Source organism: Adelges cooleyi, unplaced genomic scaffold (genome assembly GCF_023614345.1).
Source record: "Adelges cooleyi isolate 19-005CV unplaced genomic scaffold, UGA_ACOO_1.1 ACOO_flye_CR_arks_rails_tigmint_CR_PRNA_574, whole genome shotgun sequence".
Lineage (NCBI taxonomy): Eukaryota > Metazoa > Arthropoda > Insecta > Hemiptera > Adelgidae > Adelges > Adelges cooleyi.
In genome coordinates this window covers 11,564,382-11,586,231 of record NW_026096268.1, presented here as the reverse complement: position 1 = coordinate 11,586,231, position 21,850 = coordinate 11,564,382, and the positions used below count along the sequence as shown (strand labels likewise).

General features: G+C 35.8%; 1 protein-coding gene across 4 annotated transcripts; it reads left to right on the top strand.

The window, feature by feature from the left end:
- The first annotated feature begins 11,995 nt into the window (after nt 1–11,995).
- LOC126842844 (uncharacterized) lies at nt 11,996–17,056 on the top strand. Of its 4 annotated transcripts, none has more exons than XM_050580032.1 (3): nt 11,996–12,391; nt 16,171–16,412; nt 16,553–17,056. In XM_050580032.1, exons 1-3 carry the CDS (start codon nt 12,288–12,290, stop codon nt 16,930–16,932), a joined length of 726 nt encoding a protein of 241 aa, XP_050435989.1. In that variant the 5' UTR covers nt 11,996–12,287; the 3' UTR covers nt 16,933–17,056. The 4 variants fall into 4 exon arrangements, with proteins under 4 accessions (XP_050435989.1, XP_050435990.1, XP_050435992.1 ...); XM_050580033.1 differs by lacking the exon at nt 11,996–12,391 and adding an exon at nt 12,826–12,995; XM_050580035.1 differs by lacking the exon at nt 11,996–12,391 and adding an exon at nt 12,826–13,010.
- Nucleotides 17,057–21,850: the final 4,794 nt, after the last annotated feature.

The window sequence follows — 21,850 nt, the reverse complement described above, 5'->3', positions numbered from 1 at the left end:
CAACCCGCATTGTTAAAATATATTAGCGAATTTAATAAGATCTCATTTTTTATTTCGGTCGAACCGACCGCGATTCCAAATCTCCAAGGAATGGGTTATGTAAATATATTTTGTAGATAAAACCAAAAAATGGGATTTCCTTGTCGTAAAAAAAAACTCCAAGAGCCGAGAGTGGATTTTTTTTCTTAGGTAAAAGCCCAGTTGTCTGTGAGCTTTTTACGGCGGATTCATTATCGTGGGTGACCCCGAACGCGGTTTTTCCCTATTTTGAATAGATAATAAAACTAAAAAAAAAATACCCTCGACCCGACCGGCGCCTCGACCGGAATAGTTTATTTGGAAATTTTAAGAGGGACATCCGAAGTGACGGTCCGCGTAAAAGCGATGTTAACCTCGTTTTTATAGCGTAACTCCTCCGAGAGGTTTTATATGCACTCTCACCGCCAGACCGTCAAATTGATCCGGATAATGTCCACTCGTTGTCCATCGACAACTTCTTATTTTCTCCTTCCTCTTCCTTTATTTTTTATTATATTTTATCCATTGTTTAGGTTCCCGTCTATATACATAGAGTAAAAAACCTACGGAAACGGTCGTAACTCTTCCTATTCCGTTCGTCCACCCTCTCTACTCGCGGCCCAAGTACTTACATATAAGTCGGTTTTACGACCATCTGAATAATAAATATCGACATCTGACGGCCGGGGAAGGACCCACGAGAAAACATCCGTTGGCTTCGATCCGTGACTTAACCTACGTACAAATCTTCTGATACGTTTCTGCATGCAGAACGACTTGTGTGTTCTTTCCGGGGTTTTTTTTTTATTCGCATAAAATCATATCATAAAAATCAACCCTCAACAAAAAAAAAACTACTACCGACAATAACTCCAAAACACTATTATAATAATATGGCGGTCAAAATAAAAACCATAAAGGTTCAATAAAAAAATTACCAAACTCATAACTCTAGACAATTGTATTATTGTAATCGAAATATCAAAATGTCTACTTTGCCCGTTGTACAAGTATTTTTTTTCAAAATCCTAATTTTAGCCCCTCGAGTTTTCAAAAGAAAAGTCCGCACTTAAGTCTATCCCCGTTACTATTTCTCTATATTTTGCTGATGCCCAATTCTAGAAGTCAAAGAATGAGTGAAGACCATTACTATATATACTTGGCAGTCGGCTTAGTTTTCTCGCGGTTTCCAAAAGTATTCAACTCCAGTCAGTGTATGTATGTATTTCATATTTAATTTCGACCCTTATTTCAACACTCCCAACCTATGAAATATAAGAGTTTATTAGAAATTCCAACGAAATATGAGTATATTTTTTAATTATTTTAAGTAGTTATAAATAGTAGTTACTATATTTGAATTAGATTTATGCATTTGTTTGTTAGTTTTATGTCACTGTGCCGGCTCACAAACGATATTAGAGCCATTTCGTTTTAGTTGATTAGACATGATAATAACGTTAAATAATAATGTTCCCCTCGCCGGTGAACGGCATAAATATATCCGGTCCGGTTGACACTTGTTATTGTATTAAGGGTGCACCGATGACTCAAAAATTAGTCCACGAAAATGCATAATATTTTATATCGTATTTCCGAACGTTAAAGCAGTGAACTTGAGAACCCTTCCGATTTTTTTTTTATTCTACTCCCTTTATAATAATGCTCGGCGGCAATTCCAATAGATTAAATTAGACGGCGCATTGCATTAGTAAACGGTCGAGTTGAATTTAACTACCGGCCGAGTCCGGCAATGTTCCTATTATGGAGATAAAATATGTCCGTCCGGAGAGCAGTTACGGTGTCGGCGGCGGTCATAATTCAAGCGACGACAATAATAATAATTATTATATCGCACTTGGTGAAAATATCTATGTGTGTGTTAACACGGTGAATCGAATTTTGGCGGGGAATGCCACCGTTTTGTGGTCTTCCAGGTCATAAATATCGAATCGTCCGTGCCGGGGGTGGACTTTGGGCGAGCCAAGTGTGTCCACTTTGAGCGCGAGGGGTGCCGGAGCGCAAAAAAAGAACGATATTATAATGTCTAATGGGGTTGCCTTTTACATGGCTTTTTTATTCTCTCTCCGAGGCAAGGGTCAGCCGTTTGCGGTCACAAAAGGGTTCCACGGTCGTTATGTGTAAATATCCGAGTGCACCTCCGCGAGCGGTCATTTTGGTCGTACACGAAAAACAATTAGAAACGACCGAAGGCTAATAATGATAATAACAATGATAATGATGCCTCGGGCTACGGCTCCGGTGTATATTAACGGGGGTGGATCTCTTTTTCTCGGTTACAACAATGCGATGAACGATTTCGTACGACAATATAAAGAGAGTATTGTGTATACACGTATAAGTAATGCGCGCACCAATGGTAAAAAATTATTTAAACGTCAGTCTCTCTCTTCTTTTCGGTAAAAAAGAGTATTTTTTTTTTTAATATCCTACGCGACGAGGCATTCAAAAGCTATTCTATACAGGCCATGTCGAGGCCAAATTCGGAGTAAATCCTTAGACGGTACCGTTACAATGGACTTATTGCCGCTTTTCTTCTTCCAAATGTCGAGAGGTTATAATAATGTATTATCAAAGACCTCAGACGAAGCTCGTTGTCGTCCGTTTGAAATAATTTCCAAATGCGCCGCATTACCATGATTAGAGTTCGGTTATAATATTTTTTCAATATGCATATTAATCCGACGGCGGCGGTGACTTCCACGGTAAAGGGACACCGCCAATACCAATACATTTCAACCAGCACAGCATTAGTATACGGTTTTAAAATGATATTTTTTACTAAAGGTTTTGAAAGCAAATCATATGCCAAATAGCAAAAATTGATTTATACTTTTTAACTGTGCTTGCAATATAATTATAAAATATATTGTAAAAACCATTATAAAATCACGCAATTTATAACGTTTGATTTTCAGCCAAAATATGATTTTTAGAATGTAAATATTAATATTAACAATTCGAATATTGTAACAGCATTAATTGTAATGTGTAAATATATTTTAGCTGCGAGCACAATTGCTAGTAACAGAAAATGTTTTCAGAATGTTGTATCGAAATACAACCACAGAATAAATGAAATTTATTCTGTGATACAACATCCTTAAAAATCATTTACACAATATTTATAATTATATGCACATCCTACACAGCAATTTAGAAATATTAATATTTTCTAAACGTTTTTTATTTATTTATTTATTTGAATATACCTACTTTAAATACATCAGGTTTGCAAATATTACATGTATAATTATATATTAAAAGAGATATGAACTATTATTGATTTTTGATCTAAAAATAATTTTAAAGATATTGTCAAATATTATTACTTGTTTAAAAAAAAAATTATAATTGCCTTATGGGATAGAACAACACAGCAAATATATATTTTAAAATAAAATATTTATAAAAATTGGTACAATGTTTGTTAATATTGTAAGAAAATTTAAAAATCTGGTTTTATCGGGAAACTTAATATTATTAACAATATTAACTCCTAAATATGTAATTTGTCTTTTAACGTTAAAGAAATATTTTTGAAGCATTTGTGCTATTGTTCCTGTCAAAATAATAATACAAAATTATAAAATACAATGTTAAAAAAATATATATTTCTGCTTTGTTGATATAAATTGTTTTCAATACATCAAATACTATACTTAGCGCGGCCAGGCCTCAACACAACTAATATTTCCTTAACATGTATTAGAATTTTATCTATTATAAAATATTAGTTATTTAATCAAATAAAATTCCTATTAAAATATTGTATACTGTCCTCTTTGTACGGTGAACTCCATTAAATACAACTCGTTTGATATTATGTTGTCAAGTCATAATTTCGAAAATATCAAACGAATGCGATTTCATACAACGCCGCTGTAGGGAATTATTTTTTTAATTTACTGTGAAAAAAATATGTTCTTTGAGAGCGATCACTCGGGATAAGGCTTTATAGACATTGATTATTTGTGGGTAGGGGTGTAAAGATTTTCCACAACTCCCCTCCTCTCCATTCATATAAAGAGGTGTTCGCGGTGCTACCCAATCTTAATTTTATTCATTCAAAAGAAGCAATGGGGAATCATTTGTGGATCTTTATCCTCCTAAAAGACATTTCGGATACGCGACCGCACCTTCGAGTGTAAATATGGCTTTTGAGAAAGTTCTTGAAACCAAAGCTAAAAGAATCGCCGTAGATTGTGTTTCCAAAAACGAGGAGCACGTGACTTGGCTACACAATGCGATTGAGCTCGGCAAAGTGGTGAACGTTTTCAGATACAAATTCAAGTTGAAAATATATTATTCAAATTTAAACTGAAGCCAGTGTTCAATAGTACAGCTGCTATATTATTATCTAAACCGTGTACAGTGCGCGGTTTGTCACTATTAATAATGATAATTGTACATCACTAAGGTGGTGAAAAAAAATACCGAATAAATGCCGTTTTCATAACGAATTAATATAATATGATTTCCGTTGTAGTATTCGGACCGGAACAGAATTATTATGATATTTTTTTTTTTGTTTGTAATTTTTCATAATATTCCTGGATTATTAACGGGGTGTGCGCAATGATCAAAAGCGATTAACGCTTGCACGTGCCTGAGGTTTCCGAAGCCCATTCCGAACGGGCAGTCGATTTCAAAAGGACGATAATGAGATTAAAATACTATGTGTACTTGCGTTGCGTGAACGATTCACAAGTTTGCGAAACTCTTGTCATTTGGTCGGGCGCAAAGGGCTAACAGGTTAATAATAATGCGCCCCCGGACGGGAATATTATATTAAATTTTTAATACAATATTATATATATATATAATCAGAATATAATACTAACGCGACAATGGGCCGTGCGAATTATCAATATTATAACCTCTAGATGCGCCGACAATGTAATTAAACTTGCACGGTTCGAAGAATTTTCATTGTGCCGATTTTCTGTGCGGATTGTCGGCAGGTATTCGCCACTTTAAGTCACTATATTGTATATATATATATATATATTCCCCATTATCTCGTTATTATTAATAATATCCCTTATTAATATCACTTATTGCAACCCGGCATTGTGATCGAATCGGCTACATAGGGCAACATCTAGAAAGCTCTTGACGTTATACCTAACCCATACAAAAATAAAAAACAAAACACTGATGTCGACAAATTTGTTAATATAGAAAAATTATGTTGTTAGTGTTTTGAAATTATCTATAATAAAAACTACTCATCGTTAGTACTATTGTTTTATCTTTGATACGTTTTGTAGAATTAACCTAGCCGGTTGTCTGAATCAAGATAAATCTGTATGAAGTTATCTTTGTCTTGTCTAGGTACATTTTTTTGTTACCCAGGTTCAACACTAGCCGGAGATTACATTTTTTTAAAACAATAATATTAAAAAAATTGCGACTTGATATTGGTCACTAACCAGATTTTCTTATTTTAATACCGTTCATAACGGGGCAAATTTAATATTAATTATCCTTTTATTAGTTTAAACTTTGAAACAAAACTTAGATTTTAAGAAGTTGCTTACGAATTCGTTACGTGTCTTACTGCGTGATTGGTAAATTGAGTTCCACCTGCCTTTTTTTTTTTTTTAGATAAATTCAGTTCCAACTAAAAATGTTGCATAGTTATTTGAGTTTATACAGAAACATTGTTCAGCCTATTGGGGTTTTTATAAACGGTTCTCGGGGAGATAGTTATTGAAACTCTGCTTAACAATATAGAAATCCACTATTTGTTATAACCGGATTAGGAAAATAACTTTATTTATTAGCAAAAAATCTAATAAGCGAATAGAACAAATACAGACAGTTAAACCATATGTTCTAAAATATAAACGACGACAAAGCTTTAATTAATTATTTTTCATCGAAAAAAAACACGTATGATACGCATTTGAGTATAAAAAAAAAAATGGTAACTTAATAATTCTGGCAGTCTCAACACTTCGTCACCTCGAGAAGCAACCAAGCTAACGTTTTTTTTTTCCTACCGAGTTGAATGGAATTATAGATAGAAATATTATGATGCGCTCCGAAACATTAACGACAATTGTAATGGGCTTGGTGTTGTTTGTTTGCCAATCAGCACAACCGTTGGAAACCGGCTACAGCTATCCCACAAACGTCAGTGTTGCAGAACATATTCTCCACAAGGATCTGAAATGCACCTTCCTGTTTGGCGGTTTGACACACTTGCTGGTAATAAGGCATTTATCCGGCGCCCCTCCTTATTTGACCATGCGGACGACGGTCGGTCAAATAGTTAACTACAGTCGTATATTGAAATGCCAAATAGATTCACTGTACCGCTTAAAAATCATGCGTATGGGCGCCTTGTGGTTACTCAACTTGTACATGGGTATGGTACACGGTTTTTATGATAGATCATCGAACAAATGGGTAGACGGCCGAAAGGTTATGGCCACTCACGACTATGTCATAGATAAACTGCGTGGAGACCTAACCGATTGCCGTCCAGGTAGTTCGTTAGACAGCTACGAGATGTTTATATCCTCGATACCGTTTCCTACAAGAAGCGATTTGACACATTTGATGGACCACAACATTGCCGAAGCCAAAGAGTTGCTCACGAAAAACAACATATGCGGTCAGCCGTATAACGAATACGTTGGGAACACATTACAAGTCGGCAGTCTTCTACTGAACAACTTAGGCGTGAATGATTTTTTCAAAGAAGATTTAATGGTCGTATTCAACGTACAAGTAGAATGGAACTGCACAGGCGAAGTGTTGACTTCCTCGTGGTACAATGCACGTAATTTATTTTTTTCTACCGTAAAATTCGAATACATAAAATTATACTATGAACTGAACTTTAACTTCTTGAAAATCATCATTTTCCGGCTGTCGTTAAAACACGTTTATTTTTTGGAAAAAAACTTTAAAAAATCGATCCATTACGAAACTTTCGCAAAGGAATGGTGTAAAAAGGTAAAAGATTTTGGTGATATGTTAAGATTGTCCGAAGACCTGCATGTAAAAAACTTGCTAGACTGTTTCAAAAACTTCGTTAACAAAGAACAAACAATACAAAGCGTGGTAAGTTATTTAATCGTCACACTTGGAACACTTTGTCAGCCTCTCGGATGTGTGGCTACTAATGATTTTGATCTCAACGGTAAAGAGTTGCAGATATTATTTAAAAGTTTGACAAAGACTGAAGTAGAAAATTTGAATATTACAAAGAAACCTTTGCGGATTGATTACCACAGTTTGGAAAATACTAGAGTATTTTTGGATTATCTCCGTTGGATGTTCAAAACGGTCGACTTTAATCTGATTCAGTCACTCATAGAATATAGCAACGAAGTGGAACCATAATTGTGTATCGATAGAATGGGAAATTTGATTTTCACTACTTGTAGTTGAATACTTCAACTGTAGTGTACACAAACTTTTATGAACTAAAAACTCCTCTTATAATTGTGTACAGTTGTACTGTATGTCATAAATATATTTTTCTAAATTAAACAATAACTTGAAAAATTTAAGTAAAGTTTTTATTAATTATTGTATTTTGATAATAACTTTCCACATATAGTATATGTTATGACAAACTTAAAAAATTCCCTTAAAACGTGCAACGAAGTAGAATCTGCAGCACACCAACTAGTCAGTTCAATTCAATCAGCTATAACATACCTCATCAGAGATGTCTCTCAAAATATAATTCTTATCTTTTATCTCCCAATATAAAATCATTAATCGCTGAAAAACGCAGGGCCCGTTCTCGCTTCCAAAGATCTAGACTTTTATCCGACAAGACCACTTTCAATAATCTGTCAAAGACCATTAGAAACTTAATTAAAAAACCTATAAAAACTACCTTTTTGATAAAAAAAATTCATATTCTTAAACATGCTGGATGGGTCATTATGGAAAACCACTAAAAACTGGTTCAAATTTAAAGAATTTTCCTGTCTTATTAAAAAATTAGATGGGTCGCTCGCCCTACCGGATCTCGACGAAGCCAATCTTTTTGGGAACACCTCTCAAATATTTCCATACCTCACCCTTACATTATTCCAAATACCACACACTAAGACAAATTAAGCACCTTGCTTGAAGCTCCATTACCTATGTTTCTTCCTGCTAAACATGTTTCCCCAAATTAAATTGCAAGTGTGATTCAAAGATTCCAATTTTCCAACCTTACCCTTTATAATAACATCGAATCAGTCGAAACTTTAGTGAAGAATCACTATAAAACGTTCCACTCCAAATTACTTCTCCACTCGAATCCATTAATCGCAAGCCAGCACACAGCCACTATTGCGGACAACCCCCTAGCCCAAACCTGCCTTAAGGGTCCCCTATCACTCAGGAATAGCTTCCCTGCTCGTTGTCTATTTGCTTGTTGTATATTTTTCCTTATGTACATATTGTGAATGTTATTTAAAAACCGCAATAAGTAAATGACAAAAGTCATAATAAAATAATAGAACAAATACAGACATTTCAACCATACGGTCTAAATAAACGACGACAAAATTTTAATTAATTATTTTTCTTCGAAAAACGCCACGTGTGTAAGCTTTCGTGTAAACATGGTAAACTTGATAATTCTGGCAGTCTCCACACTTAGTCACCTCGAGAAGCAACCGAGCGAACGTTTTTTTCCCTACCGACTTGAATGAAGTTTTAGACAGAAATATTATTATGCGCTACGAAATACTAACGATAATAATTATTGTTCTGGGTTTGGTGTTGTTTGTTTGCCAATCAGCACAGTCATTGGAAACCGGCTACGGCTATCCCACAAACGTCAGTGTTGCAGAACATATTCTCCACAAGGATCTGAAATGCACCTTCCTGTTTGGCGGTTTGACACACTTGCTGGTAATAAGGCATTTATTCGACGACCCTCTTTATTTGAATATGCAACCGACGGTAGGCCGAGTAATCAGCTACAGTCGTATCTTGAAATGTCAAATAGATTCACTGTACCGCTTAAAAATCATGCGTATGGGTGCCTTGTGGTTACTCCACTTGTACATGGGTATGCTGTACAGTTTTTACGACAAGTCATCCAACAAGGAGGAAGACGGTCGGAAAATTATGGCCACACACGACTATGTCATAGATAAACTGCGTGGAGACCTAACCGATTGCCGTCCAGGCAGTTCATTAGACAGCTACGAGATGTTGATATCCTCAATACCGGATCCTTCACGAAGCGAGTTGACGCATTTGATGGACCACAACATTGCCGAAGCCAAAGGGTTGCTTATGAAAAACAACATATGTGGTCAGCCGTACAAGGAATACGTTGGGAATACATTACAAATCGGAAGTCTTCTACTGAACAACTTAGGTGTGAATGATTTTTTCAAAGAAGATTTAATGGTCGTATTCAACGCACAAGTAGAATGGAACGGCACAGGTGAACTGTTGACTTCCTCGTGGTACAATGCACGTAATTTATTTTTTTCTACCGAAAAATTCGAATACATAAAATTATACTATGAACTGAACTTTAACTTCCTGAAAATCATCATTTTTCGGCTGTCGTTAAAACACGTTTATTTTTTGGAAAAAAACTTTAAAAAATCGATCCATTACGAGATTTTCGCAAAAGAATGGTGTAAAAAGATAAAAGATTTTGGTGATATGTTAAGCTTGTCCGAAGACCTGCATGTAAAAAACTTGCTAAACTGTTTCAAAAACTTCGTTAACAAAGAACAAACAATACAAAGTGTGGTAAGTTATTTAATGGACACACTTGGATCACTCTGTCAGCCTCTCGGATGTGTGGCTACTAATGATTTCGATCTCAACGGTAAAGAATTGCAGATACCCTTTAAAAGTTTGACAAAGACTGAAGTAGAAAATTTGAATATTACAAAGAAACCTTTGCGGATTGATTACCACAGTTTGGAAAATACCAGAGTATTTTTGGATTATCTCCGTTGCGTTTTCAAAAACGTCGACTTTAACCTGATCCGGTTACTCGTAGAATATATCAACGAAGTGGAACCATAATTGTGTATTGATAAAATGGGAAATTGTCATCGCGATACATTTGATTTTCTCTGCTTGTAGTAGAATACTTTAAATGATGTAAACACAAATTTATATTAAATTTAAAAATACACTTATAATTGTGTACGAGTGTGTGGCATAAATATATTTCTCTAAAATAAACAATAACATTAAAATTTGTATTAATTGTTATATTTTGATATTAACGTTCCATAATATGATATTTTAGTTAAGTATACTTTGATCGTTAATACATAGATCCACATAACATATAAGTCAAATAAAATTGTTTATTAAAAACAAAACAATGAAAGCCAGCACATTTTGAAGAGGAAACTGTTTCGTTACTACAAACATTTTTTTAAGTCAGGCTAAATCAAATAAATTAGATTTAAGTCAGAAGGTGTTTTTTAAATATAACTTTAATTTCAATTTGTTTTAAAACAATTACAGCTTTAAAATGAATAGTAAGTAAACGACGATTTTATCTATTAAAAGCAGCTGTTTTATGTAAAAAAAAACACCATTAAAATCGTGTTAGGTATAAAGACGACGAGTTGCTTAGCAAGTTGGCTCTTACGCAAATTATGCTTGAAAAATGTCTACGATTTCTCAAAACTTGCGCAATCGGCTACTTTGCAAAACCTATTTCTTACAATGTATTGATAGTTTTAATGGGATTTTTATTAATAGCAAAAGTAGGTATCCTTGTCCGACGGTTCTTTATTTCGAGGTGTTCGGGTATATATATATATATATATATTATTCGGTCAAGATGCTCAACGGTTATATTATAGCAGCATAACATTTTGGATCGGTTAAAGTGTTACCTAGATTTTTTCTATATAGAATTTTAGGCAAATTGAATAAGCAGTTTTCCTTGTTTAGTTATGTACTTGTGTGACGCTTAATTATTTATCTCCGTGGTGGCTACTTCAAACGCTATCAAATGATGTGCCTGTAGTAAACATATTCATTGGCCTGAATTTAACTTTAACATAATGTATTTAAACTTTAAATACACCATTATTATACCTTGACCGTATTCGGTTTCCAGGTTTACTAGGTGTGGGCGAATCAACAGGCCGTATCAGACAAAATAACAATTAACGTTATTAATTAATTAAGATTTACTGGTAAAAACGGTAGCAAATTATCATAAACAGACCATCGTCAGACTCTTATCGTTGCCAATCTTATAATACTTTTTCAACACAATATTAAGTGCATTTAATTATGCTGTCTTCGTAACGTTTTTTATCGGTATTCATTATCTGTCGAATCGTTTTATTTTAGCGATTTCGTCACTCTCGGTTCAATAACAATATTCCTACAGTCCGATCTCGCTATGCTTCGTCTCCCCCCCCCCCCCCCCAATGCCAGTTGGAGGACGGAAGACGACCGGCTCCTCCGCCCCGATCCTCCTGCCCCGGATGACGCTTTCAACGACTTTGACTGTAACGGCGAGCAGGAAGGTATTCCTGGACGTCCAACAGGCTCGGCCTACTATTTTTCGGCCTGCTATAATATGGTATAATCGTTATAATATTATATGCCTTATACTATAACAGCAGTGTCGTGTACTCTACAAAAACACACACTGACGCACCGCACCGGTCCGTTGGGGTCCCGGTGCGATTCCGGTTACGGTCGCGCGGGGTTTTGGTGCAAGCGGCGGCGGCGTCGACGGCCGGGGGGTGGCGGGGAAGAGGGAACACGGTACACACACACACAGAGAGAGAGAGACAACAACAACAACTGTGACGGCGGCTGCGGCGTCAGTGGCAGTGACGGGCGGCGGCGGTCCCGAAACTGGGCCGACACGGGCGGCCGTGTAACAGGCGCGTACACGCACAACGGACGACCGTACTGCGACGACGGGACAGAGCTCGCGCATGCGCACCGGCCGCGGACGACAGCTGCTTCGCGTGCACACGACCGGGCCCGGGACTGAGCCAGCTCGATACCGCCGAGGTGGGCCCCACGCGCGAGCGAAACCAGTGCCGGAACGTACCCACTGCGGTGTGCGCGCGTTATACTGCCGTCCGTGTTGTGTGTATTCGTTCCGTTCTATCCGGCTCGTTATTGTCTCCTCTGCCCGTGTGTTTTGGCCAACATATAATATTGTATAGTGTCCGCGCAAACGGAACCGTCGAATTACCGTGTTTGTTTACGCGCGAAAAATTAAAAACACAACCCGCGGCGTCGGCGACGGCCGTGTTGTCGACATGCAGGACGTCAAGAAACGGTACATATGGTCGGACAGGGAAACCGAACACTTCATCAGGCTGATCATCGACATGGGCATCACGAACATGTTGGACAGCAAAAGGTAAGCGGCGGCGGCGGTGGTGGCGGTTTTGGCGTCTTGCGCAAGCGCGCGTCCTGTACGAAATTTCAAACGTAACGGTCTGGGGCGAGGGGCAGGGGTAGGGGTTGGCGGGCAAACTATCGGGAGAGGAGTAAATGGGCCGCCGGGGTGATACGGGACGACGTCGTGGGTTAGACAATGTTCGTTACCCCGTTATATACGGACGACAAAACAACAATGTCGAACGATCGCTCTTGTTGTACCAATACCGATGACGTTTTGTCTCAGCGCAGCCGGGTCGATAACGTATAATATAAACGTTGTTGTATTATTATTATTATCATCATCATGATAATTGCCAAGATAAAACGGAATATATTTTGATCGGCGGGCAGTGGGAAAAAAAAAATGAAGATAAACGTGCGTTACCTAAACGGCAGTCGACTCACACTTGCACGCGCATAACGTTACAACGTTATTATTATTATTATTATGCTTTTCTAAGACGCAGCGGTGAAGTTTTTATTGCTATAATTATTCATGTTTGGATTGGCTGACGTTTTTATTAAGGCGATTTGTATTGTTTAGCGTTCATCAGACCTATTGACTCTACGAATATTCAACGGTGAGGTCACCTAAGGTTAGGTAATTCACATGGGTTATTTATTATTCATCGACTAATTTCAATATTCAATGTTTGCAATCGATTAAGGTACAATTATTCGTCTTGGCCCGTGTGTATTGATAGCTATTACTACAATGTTGAAAACGCCAATAGTTTTTTTATAATAATTGGCAAATTATTTTTTTTTTTTAAGTACTCTATAGAATATTTTTCCAACCAATCAATTTTCAAACGCTCAATTCACAATGTTGGGTTTTCGTGGTCAAAACACTGTCTAAAGTCACTTTGACGATATTGACAAACGTTTATTACCTATTATATCTACATCATTAATAATTATTGTAATATATTACGAGCTTAGGCCTAATAGTAGATTAGTATTTTGCTGTTTATTTAAATGTTTTTTTTTTGTTTAGTTCACTCGCCTCCGTTATATAATATTAAGTGCGTGGTAACGGATGTTACCAACGCAATAGCCGTATTTTGATTACTATTGAAAAAATACTAAAACCGTTGAAAGCACACAATACCAATGATATGCATGCTCGCTACTACAATATATTATAAACCAAAACCTAAAATATAACATGGCACATGCTATATTAGACACTATGGTAATAGTGCGTTGAATAATAGCATATAGATAAGATAAAAACCTGCATTTGTGCATCACATTACACACACACACATCAATAACGACGTTTCGGTATAATATTTATTTTGTTTGCGTGTTAACTTTATCGCGAGCAAATCCGAATAATAATAATTTTTAACTTACAAACTCATCTGAACGGTTTCTATATATTATGATATATCATATTTTGTTGTCACTCGAATTTGTTGTATAGCAAAATAATTTTCTCTCATCTAAGCGGCGGCGACGCAAAAACAAGATTTGTCAACCCATTTCTTGGTAGAAAAACATATTTTTTTTTTCTGTACTCGCTTTGTATCAAAATAATTGTTGGACATGACATTCAGCCTTTTTTTTCTATTAGTAATCTTGTAGTTTATACACCGCAATAACAAAAATAAAAATCCATCGGCTTAGTGAAATTAAGAAACACATCATTGCAGCAAAACTACTATACAATTTGATAGGATTTAGGTAATTTTTTTATATATTTTTTGTTGCAATTTTCGATAGTATACATTATATTTTTTGCTCCCTCTATAATAATTGTAGGCCTTAATGGGTACCGGTTTTTTTTTTTAAAATATTAAAATAAAATCTTGTAATTCTCGATGGTCTTGAACCGTGTGTTGAGAGTTGATTGAAACGATTAAGCAATAAAATATCGCTGGTTTTTTAAGTTTTTCTCTCATAAATCAAATCGCCAAACATTTTTATTTTTACATTGGACTAATAAACGACGTTTAGTACCTCTACCTAAACCTATGTGTACACACGTTTTGCACGGTCTGTAGTTTTTAAGACCGGACCGGATCTACAGTTATGAGCCGACGAGCCTGTTCAAGCAAAACGGATATTATATTATACATGTATATCTAGAGACGTGTTCGGTGTGTGCGATTCAAACTAGGACCAGACGAGACCGCATTTTTTTTCTTTTTATTAACCGGACCGATACGTCATTAGAAAATGCGCGGTACTTTTTATATGTTAAGATTTTGTATCGGCCAACACCGAAGCAAAACTTGTCGAGTTTTATCGAGTAGTTATCCTCTCATTGGGGCAAAAAAAAAAAAACGTTTTTTCCCCATTAATTTTAGTATTGAAAACGATTCGTGTAATCATACCTAATACATATTATAATATAGTACAAACTAATGTTATTATGTTTATACCGCCAATACACAATGTTACAATGTGTTCACCTGAAATCAATTTGGTGAAGTGAAAGTGTGACGTGTTAAACGGTTAGTGGACTGTTGTTGACTAGGCCACGCGGACACGGTGTGTTAACACAAACGGTTAAACACACAAAAATAGTTTTTTTTAGTAGTTTTGACAGTGTTCGCACAATTTGCGTAACTAACGTTTAGATACTATACAGGTACCTGAAGATTCCACGTTACATTGTTTTGTCTACCTACGCGGGTCTTGTGTGTTTGTTGTCTGAGTAATATTGTGTTTCTCTCGTATTGGCTTTTCAGCCGAGTTGGCAAATTGGTATAAACGATTTTTCGCACCTAATCTAACGCATTACATTATAATAATAATAATCGGAACAGCAAAAGACATAATATTTTATTAGGTCTACTACTCGTTGTCTACCAAAAACATCATTTAAGTTTCTAATAACAGAACACACACACACAGTCATTACTTATGTCGGTAACGCAGCGAATTGTTCATTTATTACAGCTGAACTCCAGCAACAAATTATGAAAATGATTTACAATTTCAACCAAGAACGGGACTGTTAATCTCATTGACTTCGCCTCTTTATAATAATAGTACTTGCAACTACTGAAAGACAAGTTTTTATAGCATATATAATTTACAAAGGTCTCACATGTTGTTATTTACTGCAACTCAAAGGTTTCATTGTGTGGTATGTTCTTAAGGCAGTGATACCACTAAACGAGTACATTGTTTAACAGTAATTTGCGTCATTTGAATAAACAGCTTTGTTGTTGAGTTCACATTCTATATCAACATTTAATACACAATATTACCAAGTATAATATTCATATTAAATGCACGAAATTCGTTATTGACATTATTCTGACCACAAGTCGGACTGCGACTGGTTTCAACGATTAATCTCTTAAAATGTCTGATCAAATTCATTGTACCTATTCTTTGTACCTACATAGCTGTTAACAAAACGTTTAAAGTATATTATGATGTTATTATTGTCCACAGCGCAGACAACTTATAAATAGCAAAAAGTCTATTTGTAAAATAAAAACCAGCTACGATTGTATAACAATGGATCTACTGCGACAGACAATAGTTACTAACACAATACCACTAATTACAGTTTTCAAAAGATTTATTTCTCGAAAAATGTATTTATTGTAAATTATATTTTTTTTTTTTTTACAAATTGGTAGAAACTTTTTGTTTGGTTAATTAACACTCTGAATAACTTTAAAATTGACAATGATTCCGCGCTGACGGCATCTCGTGTAATGTTAAGATGAGAGCAAATATAATATGTTTATTAGTTAAACTAACTATTTTTTTATTTGTTTTTGTTTTTAGAAAAAGGAATTCAGATCTGTACTCCAGACTTGTCGAACCGATGGCAGCAGGCGGTTTTACCAGAGATGCAGCGCAACTGAGAACCAAGTGGAAACATCTCAAACAGGACTACAAAGTGGAACTGGTGAGGATCGAGAAAAACGGAGCGGCAAGTTCGAGGATGTCATACTTCCACTTACTTCACGAAGTACTTGGCGGTAAACCTAGTAACGCTATGACGTACTTGTGTGAAGTAATATCAAGTAAATATACAATAATTATTGTTACTATTTTTTTTGGGCGGGACGTTGTTTTAAACAGTACCCTCTGTGTTATTTTTCATGTTCTACAGTATTATTAATGTGTAATATTGTGTGTGTGTGTGTGCTTTTTCTTTTTTTAGACTCTCCTCCACGCCACGATACAGGTGAAGGGATCAAGGGTGAATTCATGAACTCGGTCGACGGGATAAAGACTGAAATCGTGGACGACGATAAAATGGAGACTGACTTCTACAGAATGGCCGAGCCTCAGGTTGACATCATTCAAACGTACGACGTCCATACCCAAACCGATAGCACTCCGGAACAGCTCATGTACCAAAAATGCCAGTCGTTAGAAAAGCAAATTAAAGATCTAAAAGAAGAGTTGCGCCGAGATCGCAACAAGCAAGTTAAATTACAGGACAAACATATGCGCGACCTGCTAGAAAACCAAAAAACCCTAATGGACGAATATTTTACCAAAACCTTGTTATTTTTTAAGGCCATGAATCACGATTAATAATATTGTAAGACTAATACATTTTTTTCTCGTTGAACATAATATTTATTATACAATTTAAGCCACTTTTATTATTGATAATATTTTGATTGTCTTGTAAATATACTTCAAAATATGTTGTAAAGTATTGGAATTTATTTATACATACTTGAGAAAATACACACATTGGACGATACATATCATAATAATATATTATTATCCCACGTGGCAAATAATAATAATTTCGTTCAATGAAAAATTAAATAATTTACAAAATGTTGTTTCTTTTAACGTCTCGATAATACTCGTCTAATTATTCTGCAAATTTTTATAAATAAGTGATGGTACATGGAAAAAAATCAGAAAGTCAATTGTTTTAATGTAAGAAAAACGTGTAAAACCAATTTTATTACACGGAAATTTGGAATTTTGAAAAAAGTGAATTTTTCCAGTACCATTCAATTATCATGATATAACCGCAACAATATATTTAGCAAATACTTCTTATAGCTGGTTATGCCATAATAATGTAGTTTGTCGTTGAGAATCTGACGTGCCTCGGTAATGCGCAGTATGTACACAATATATTTATATACAAGTTGGGACGTAATGGGCTATCGGGTCGTTACATCAAAGACTTTAGACATAGCTGGTATAGTTCAAAAGGTTCTCTTCTGCGGGTGTCTCTCATTGGAAACGTCAATAAGACGTTTCTCGGATGCCTGCACTTGATCCGATGCGTCCCGAAAACGATCATGCAATTTCAATCTACACAATATAATAATATAGCTGATATTATATTAGAAACACAGCGTTCACGGTGTTATTGTAAAATCACATTTTGAATATAATAATATATACATTCATGTTACTTGTTGTCAGACAGCTGTGCGCTTGTCGTGCCATGCCCATAAGGTGGTGGTGTATTATATAGAACAACATACAAAGCCGCCCTTTCCGTTTGTCGTTTAAATTGACTATGTGTGCACACACGAACACAGGGTGGTGGTGGAAGTCATCTCGGCTGTTGAACGCTAAATTTGAATAAATACAATATTACAACTGTGCAGCCGCCGGGCAAATACGTCGAAGGTGTGTTCTATTTGGACGATCGTTCGCCAAAGTCGTATCACATAATATGTACATTTACATTCGTTTATTAGGTATACCGTGTATAGGAAGGGTAGTTTTTTAGACGTTGAATAATAAATGGCACATACTTGCCGTATAACAAAATGGCGAGTAATATGATCGAAGCAAAAAAATAAAAAGCTACTAAAAAAAGACGATGAGATGGTCTACAAGTTATATCAGTTAGATTGAATACATTTCAAAACGACTCCCTTATAAAATAATGTGTGGAAGGCCTTAATGATATAACTAAGATTTTTAAGTGGCTTAAATAGCGTTTTTTATTTTTATATCTGGATTTTCGGATTTCCATCACTAACAAGTCTACGACTTTTGAATTTTAATCATTTTCAAAAGCCCATGATGGTTGGCGGTTGATAACTTTGCAGTTTCAAACTGGATTATAAGAGGAATGTGTATGCTGATGATAAATTATCACTAATAATAGTTAGGTTTATTATAGCACTGATGGACACATTTTTTTGTTAGGCATGATAACAATTATTTTAATCCATTTGTATTAAGAATTTTAAAGCAAATTAACATCAAATTAAGTAAGTACACTGTACTTTTGTATGATAAGCATATTATGGAAATCAAAACGTCCGCTTTGATCGTTAATACTATTATCTAGCACGTTGATACATCAGTGGGAAGGAAGAAGGGGCGGGTCGTTTTGTACCGGATATTATTCTATGTAGGTACCTATAGAGAGTCAGCTGACCCGCAGTCGTTTGTGCCAAGCGGCAGTACGAAAACATGCGTTTGTACTTGTTAAATTTTAACTTTATCATCGCCTCTATTTTATTATTATTTTTAATAATTGTAGCTCAAGTGTCGCGTACCTCTAACATTTGTTTAAAAGTTTTCCATTTTTTTAACATTATAAAGTCGGTGTTAATAATTTATATATATGACATACGGTCCAGGGTTCGAGCGGGTTTGAAGCCAAAGATGTGTCATTACAAGTTTAGTTGCTGTATTGTGTTGTCGATATAAACAATTACAAAGTCGTTAACATACATGTACACACAAAAAAAAAACACAATAAAATTCAATTATTATCGTTGTTGGTGAACGAGAAGGAAAAAAAATGACCGGTCTCCGGACAAGTCGAAGGGGAAGCAGCAGCAGCAGCCGGTCGTGGCGTGGACAAATCGATGCCCGTTTCCGTGCTGGTGGACAATTCAAACATCCCCACACTTTACACGTGTATCGTTAATGACCGTCGGAGGGTTTGTTTTTTTACCCGTATCAATTTTTTACATTCTTCCTTTTTTTTATTTTGTTTTGCTCTATATTACTGTGTGTTTTTTTTTTTTTTTTTTGGTACAAATGTCCACACGGCCGTCAACGCTCATCCGTTATCACCGAGGGCCGGCGGGCATGTGTCATTTATCAGTTCACGTTCCATCAAACCGCGGCCCAGAGGAGGCATCGCTATTACACAAGCCGGACTGCTTGGCGCGCGCACACCGTGCAGCAGTACCGTCCCCGCACTCCGGCCCATTGATTCGATTTTCCCTGGCGCTTTGTACACGTCGCAATATTCTCAATTGGGGAGACGACGGCATTATCATAAAGTCGCATCCCCACGTCGTGTGTGTGTGTAACGTATCAATCTGTCTGGACATTGTACAATATTGCCTGGGCGAAAGCTTTTTAAAAACAATACACTATAATATATCTGCAACAACTGTGTGATAAGTGTGTAAGTCGAATTTTGGACAAAATACGATAGGATGTAGCCCAAAGCGCCTGGCACACCTTGAATAAATGTCTAACTCGTTGGACCAACAAGAAAACCTTGAGAGAGACGTGAGTTACTGATTATTACATGCTGATTTATGGCAGCTGGTCAGTTTGAAATCGCTCCCCTGTAAAATCACTGAAACCGACTTACACACTTATTCACAGTTGTTACAGATATAATGCACGGTCTACCTATATCGGCAAAGAATACCGAATAGTTAGTATATTACATTATTATTATGTTTGTTTTGTTTTCGTTTAATTTTCAGCGATAGGGGGCTCGAGACTTCGGGACATTTGCTTATTTTGGTGGTTTAAAAAAAAAATGCTTTTAATTCGTTTTCATGCAGGCCGATGGACAATAAAAAATTTACCTATTTTTCTCAGCACTTGTTTGCGATAGAACTTAAACTGACTTGATAGCTAATGGACCCCAGCTCAAAAATCATACCCAATATTTAATTTCACGCTAAAAACGAACTACAACTGATTCCAGTTGTATAAACCAGCTGCTGTCGCTGGTAACTTACAACAATTAGTGTTCAGATAGATTTGATAAAAGTAAAAGCTCAATGCAAATAACAAAAATTGAACTCAACTGCTACCGTGTGAAGTTCATAAAACCCAAAATAGCTGATGATACAATACTTACTACAGTAATACATATTTTGCGAGGGCGCGGACTGTGGTTAAGGGTCCCACCACGGTCGGATTATGTCTGTATACCTAACCGGCCTTACCGTTAAAATATGCTATAAATATATTAGGAACATACATATTTTAATGCATGAACTTAATAATAATAAAAAAATTAAAGACTGAACGTGCTTGATCCGGCTTTGCGGATCTGGACCTACTAGGGCAGCAAGCTCTAACAGCAGCGAGGGCAGTTCTTCTAGGCTTATATAATATTTAAATGTTTTTCACCGGGTCACCTTAAGACGTTGTACCTTACAAATTGTATTAAACAAACAAAATATGTTAGATGTGTGTAAAAAATTATTGTCTACTGGCAACCAGTAAACGACTAATTAGCACAATATTCCATTTCCAAATGTATCATTTTTAGCTGTTATTACATGTTTGATCGGCCACGCGGTTACTAAACACATTATGCGTTGTACTATTATTGTTGTACGCTCAATTACATTAAACATAAGAATAAAAAAAATAATACATCTATTTTTTTTGTCGAAACTGCTTATGGATTTTGCCCCGGAAGTTTATTGAACGCACCGAGACTTTGACAAATCATGGCGAGCTGACGAACGGCCACGCGTGCTCGCTTCATCAAACACACCCTCTTGTTTTGGCAAGGTCAGAAAAAAATGTATATAAATATATATTAAAGTTGTAAGGAGAATATTTTATACAGTCATCGTTCGATTCTATCAGCAAAGCTGTATGATAACATGTATAATCTTTAAAAACGACAGCGAACCGTCATTATCCATTTTGCACTGGCCAAAAAAAAAAACCAGACACTTGGGGTCGTTATTCGATTTGTCTGTGTGCAGTATAATATTATACTGCAAGACCACCGTAGTGTACTGTAGAGTAGAAAAAAAACAGATTGGCCGTGAAAGCGTTTTTGCTTGTAACCTTCTCGCATGGCCGAGCATTAACTAGAAACACAATAATAATACAAAAATATTATATCGTTTGGGGAAGATAAAAAAAAAAAGTAGTTCCGGCCCGATACCGCGCTTTTTGTGTATTTAATTTAAAAAAAAAACCCTACTAACTGTGGCCAAATGTCGCCAGTAAAAAAAAAAGTATCAAGCTTAACAAAAAAAGTCAAAAGACAATGCTGTCAAGTTTGATTAATTAATTAAATAAAATTGCGAAAACAATAAACTCTTGTTCGATAAAAAAACAAACAAAAAGCGGCAACTTAATATTTAAAATCGAAGCAAAGAGAGTTTATTGTGTTTTTTATTAACTCTACTTTTTACTTCCATGTAAACAATAACGATTTATCGACGTTGCCTGCAATATGTATATTTTGCGCCGACTTAAAAGTTTTGTAAACTCCCGCCTATATATTATTATTATT